Source organism: Morone saxatilis, unplaced genomic scaffold (genome assembly GCF_004916995.1).
Source record: "Morone saxatilis isolate NCDOM2014 unplaced genomic scaffold, NCSU_SB_2.0 Contig17, whole genome shotgun sequence".
Lineage (NCBI taxonomy): Eukaryota > Metazoa > Chordata > Actinopteri > Moronidae > Morone > Morone saxatilis.
This window is the reverse complement of record NW_023339729.1, coordinates 212,330-217,737: the sequence shown is the minus strand read 5'-3', so window position 1 is coordinate 217,737 and position 5,408 is coordinate 212,330. Positions and strand designations below refer to the sequence as shown.

Below are 5,408 nucleotides of genomic sequence, written 5' to 3'. Positions count from 1 at the left end.
CATGGTGGCTGCACCGCCTCCACCGCCTCCTCCTCCCCCTCCCCCTACAGCTCCGTCTGCCACCACAACAAGCCCGAGGCGGCCTTACAGGAGCGGCGCCACCGCTGCGAAAGACCCTGTGGTGTGCGCCGTGTGCGGGCGTGTCTTCCCCAGCGCGGCCGCCCTGGAGCTGCACCAGCGAGTGCACACAGGGGAGAGGCCATACACCTGCCCCCACTGTGGAAAGGGCTTTGCCCAGCCCAACAACCTGCGAGTCCACCTCCTCATCCACACTGGAGAGAGGCGTTATCGATGTACGCTGTGCGGGAAGAGTTTCATCTCATCCAGCCACCTGAAGAGGCACCGCACAGTCCACACGCAGGAGAAGCCCTACAGCTGCTCACGCTGTGGACAGTCCTTCAGCCAAATGTGTAGCGTCCGCAGACACCGGCAGCAGTCCCAGTGTGGCCTGTAGACTGGAGGAGTGGACGGCATCTGGAAGTGATCCTTGGACTCTGAAAGGGTGAATGATTGAAATCCCTGTATATGGGAATTCTAGCATCTTATGTAAGCACGAAGAAATGAGAAGCAAGGCTGTATCCTGTGATATCATGGCATGTAGAGTTGATATTTGTCATAGATCATAGCAGTAATATGTGAATTCAGTTTTTTCCCCCAAAGCCCTCTCAACCTTTTCTTACTGCTTGTTTGACACTGAGAGGATCACAGATTGGAGTGTAAAAGAGTGCCTGAGACAGTGTTGATAACATTTCTGTCTGTTAGACGTTAAATGGTCCGGACTATCTGGTTTACACTAACACTTGGGGGCTGACCCAGGAGAAGAGTAGTTTAGGATTTTTTGGATTAATTTGGTCGGTCATGATGGTATGCCACCAACATCGCAGTGTACCTGCACTGTCCACTGACGCACACTTTTAACACTTTTATATATATTTTGAACACCTGCCAGCTCTATAGTTGACTTATATAAGAGATTTACATAATTCATCAGCTGATGAAGGCATACTATGCAGGATTTTCCCAAAAATCTATGTGTAGATTGGGCTGCATTGAAATGGCGAATGTGGCTCCCTCCCGCAGGGTTGTGCGAAGGTGTTGCTGTGTTTATTTATGCTTTAGAATGTAGCCGCTGTGAAACAATCAGTAAATAACGTTTTATTGCTATGATTCACTGCTTTGTTCGTGCTAACTTGCTCCCTCTCCTCATTCATTCTCTATGTAGCTCGACCAAAGGTGCTCTCTGTAGCTCACTTGAGCCGGGGAGGAGGGGCCAACTTTGAATAGACGAGTCCTGCCCAGTATGTCTTCAAGCACCTGTTCACAAAAATCTATTCATGCCTTATCCTGTTGTGATTTCTAAAGCCAGATTCACAGTTACTTCTAGCTTTTATTGTTTGTTTTAGGACTGCTGGTTAGAGCTGCAACAATTAGTCGATTAATTGATTATTTGTCGACTAATGTTGATTAATCGCTAACTGTTTTGATTATCGATCAATCATTTCGAGTCTTTTTTTAACAACAAAATGTCCAAATTCTCTGATTTCATCTCCTCAAATGTGAATTTTATTTCATGGACCAAACAACTAATGAATTAACTGAGAAAATGATGGACAGGTTAATCGATAATGGAAATAATCATTAGTTGCAACCCTACTGCTGGCACCACAAGATTTAATCTCTCACACTGCAATTGATGATATGAAAGGATGCAGAAACATCCTCAGTAGAGTTCTGATTAAAGTGTTTATGTTTTTGGACTGGAAGCAGGGGGAACCTGCTAGCCTAGTTAGCTTAGCTAAGTCAAAAGGGAAATGACTACACATAGAGTGCTGTAGAGATGACGCGTTTGTGTAGTCCAACCCTGAAGTTAGTACTGCCCTGTTTCCATCGACCAAAAGCCACTGGAATTTTTCCATCGGATTTAGGATTGAGAACAAAGGTTTATGATACTTACAATCTTCACAAATCAAAACCACTTATATGATTTTTGAAGTGTAAATGCAGTCGTCAGAAGTAAAAAGCTAACATTAAGCTATAAAAAAGCTACACCACAGTAACATGACTTTAATGTCAACTTCCAACTTAGTATTAAATCTTATAATTAAAATCTATAAGGTGGAGTAGATTCAACCAATCCCTGTGAATTCTGTGCGAACTTGCAATTTTGTCCAATCACCTCAACTTTTCCACGAATTTGAACAATCACTTTTAATGGATTATACAAAAAATTATTTTTGCAGTTTTTTCTCACATAATTTTGTTCAAAATAAATGCCTAAAAACATCGCAACATGCATCGCAAGTTTAAAAGAAAAGCACATTTAGTCACTTTTAGCATCAGCCTTTTTTAAGATAAGTAAAAACTTTTCAAAAAAAATTCACAGGTGGGGTATCTACTGACGTAGTTTGTGTCATAGAACTAAATGTGAAAATCTCTCAAACTCGTGTTAACCACAGACATTATTTCAGTCATCTGACCAATAATAAGCTAACAAGCTAGCTATTTCCGCTTGCCTCTAGTCTTTGTGTTACTGTAAACTAGACTAACCATGTCCTGGACTCAGAAATGATTTAATGTCCATCTTCCTTTCTGATTGTGGGTCAGACAACAAGACTCTGCCTTTAAAGCACTTTACATGTTCCCATAGCTATCTGTTAAGGCCATGGGCAAAATTTGGAGGCATTGCTGCCGATACACAGTTTTTTGTATTTCTCTCATGTAGTCCTACCTGTTACTCATATTGTTACAGTATCATTAATGAGTGAACTCCAGGCAGCCTGGTTTTGAAAGGTAAATGTTGGCACTTCTTGTAGTGCAGGCCTGCACTTTCTCTTGTGTGATTGTGTTCACTGTTACATCTGTCAGTATATTTATTTACTACTCATTTCTCAAGAATAGACGGGATGCTCTAACGTGTTGTCCAGAGCAGTGGTTCCCAACCTCGAGGTCTGGACCCCATTAGGGGTCGTCTAAGCCTCATGAGGGGTCATAAGGCCTTCTTGATTTCAGGGGGTGCTAGAAAATGTAATAATATACACAGTAGGCCTAAATCTCAACATTTCATTTATTTCTGTGAAGAAAACTAAATGTTACTGACATTTTTACAGTTTAGATTACACTGTAAAACCAGATAAGGTCATTTAACTCAAAAAGTAGTTGAAGGTGAATAAAATGTAATGAAAAACTAACTCCGTTTTGTAAGTTAACAAAACCTTCTTGATCAAGTGATTTAGTTATAGTAGTAGAGAATTGCATAAAAAAAATCCTTAAGAGGAAATAATCTGCTCAAAATTCATGCAAATCACTTATTTTACACAAACTTCTTACAGTTACTGAGTTCACTGTTTGGGTTCACTGTACAGTTTTGAATATAATCACTTTGTCAGTTTATTAAATGTAAACTTGAGGAAAAAGGTTGGGAACCACTGGTCCAGAGGGTTGACCTTTAGGTTTGTTTCCAGAATTGGGCAGCAAAATCAGAATGTTTATTTGTTTTTAGGTACGATGCCCAATTGTTGCAGGCCTGCAATGTTTCAATCCCCCTTTGTCAACTTTTCACAGGTTGAAGCCTGAGATGTGGTAGTCTTTTTAATGTCAATCATTCTTTATTCTCAGTTAAATATCAAAGAACAAAGGACTGTACAGAAGATGTAAAGTAAAAACATATACTGTATATCAGAGAGTCGTGTTGTATGTGTAGGTGTTTGGATGTAATTGGCACTAGCTGTAGGTCGCACAGCTGAAACAAATGTTTTGCCTTTTAGTATTCTTTCATGACATGTTCCGGTGTTTTAAAATGTGTGGGTATCATTAAACGTGTAAAAGGTTTGCAATGAACTCGGCTGTGCTGTGGGTATCATTTGTGTGGTGTGATCTCATATATAAAGGACTGGACCTCCTCTCTCATCTAGACTCTTCTGTTCTGTTTTTTTTAGATGAAGACTAAAAGAGGTATGCAAGGAGAACCAGAGGGGCATAAATCTGTCCAACTTTACAGGAGAGCTAAAACAAGAAATGTTTGTTTATTGAATTCAATCTTTAATATTAAAACGTAAAGATCATTTGGATGGAACATGTATTTAAAGTCCCCCTCCAGTCAAAAAGTAAAAGAAGCAGATGTCTTTTTAAGGATTTTAATATATATTATATTTAGCAAGAAGCTCCCATCAGGTCGGCAGTGTCACTGCTTGGATCTACATTTGCTAAAATGTTCAAATAACTAGGTATTTTTAGTTTTATACTTCGCTTTCAGGGCCTGTACTTTTCACTTTTACTTTAGTAAAGAAGTTGAAGCAGTGCCTCTACTTTAACCATAGTCTTTTTTTATTTACTCAAGTATCTCTACCTCTACCTGAGCGAAGAATGTGTGTACTTTTGCCATCTCCACTAAAGATGAAAAGGACAAACTGCGGCACAGAAGCTGCTGGCAGAAGAGCCAGAATTTATAGGCACACCCTCTGGGGTGGGCGACTACGCAGGGACTACAGGTCGGAAAAAAGTTGTCCCTGCTCATTCATATAATTAAAGCACGTTGAAATATACAATATACCATTTAACGTCACTTATAATATGGAATAGTTGTTTTAGATATACCTTGTGAAACGCAACAAACAGGTACTTTGTAAAGGGGAAAATAAAATGTTATTAATTCATAATTAAATATGAAGAAATTCTCTAGTACAGTGGTTCTCAATCTTTTTCCTTGAGGGAGCCCTAATCTATCACTGAGTAAAGTGACAACCCCTGACTATATTCAACAAATACAGAACAACTGATAAACTGTACATGAATAACTGCAGGAAGTTTGTATAAAACATTTTTAGATTTTTATAAATAAAATAATAAATAAAAGTATTTTCTGAGTTTTTCTGATATTTTAAGGAACTTTTTATACAAGTCTGTATTATGTTTTTTTATTTTATTTTTAACAATCATATTGACTTCATAGGCTGCCTTTGTGACCTATTCAGTGTTTTCTTCTTCCTGATACTGGGCCATTGTTCTAATACAGCTTGTATTCAGTTAAAATACAATAAATAAAAATTCCATTTTGTAAGTTAAAAACATTCTTGATTAAGTACTTTTACACGTTTTTTTAGAATACAAATGACATTTTCAAAATGAAGTCAGTGTCACTTAAAATGACAAAAGCTACTTGATTAAAAATGTTCTGAGATGTAGGCCTACTGTGTATATTTTAAAAAAGGCTCTAGGATAGGGCTGCCCAAAGTGAAGACCATGGGCCACAGTGGGCCACCATAAGGTTCAATTCAGTTTCAATTTGAACTGTAAAAATACTTTTCAAATGTATGACGGAGTGTTAGGGCCAGACTAGGAGAAAAACATTTTTTTTTCTTGGAAAAAAGAAAGAGAATAAAGTCATAATATTAAGTCTACGAGAATAAAGT

At 38.6% G+C, this 5,408-nt stretch overlaps 1 protein-coding gene across 1 annotated transcript in view; it reads left to right on the top strand.

The window, feature by feature from the left end:
* LOC118326476 overlaps positions 1 to 3,837 on the top strand; it is a gene marked incomplete in the record, with an annotated part of 21,630 nt that extends 17,793 nt beyond the window's left edge. The window contains 1 exon segment of the mRNA XM_035659476.1: positions 1 to 3,837. Coding sequence (XP_035515369.1) covers positions 1 to 454 — 454 coding nt within the window.
* Positions 3,838 to 5,408: the final 1,571 nt, after the last annotated feature.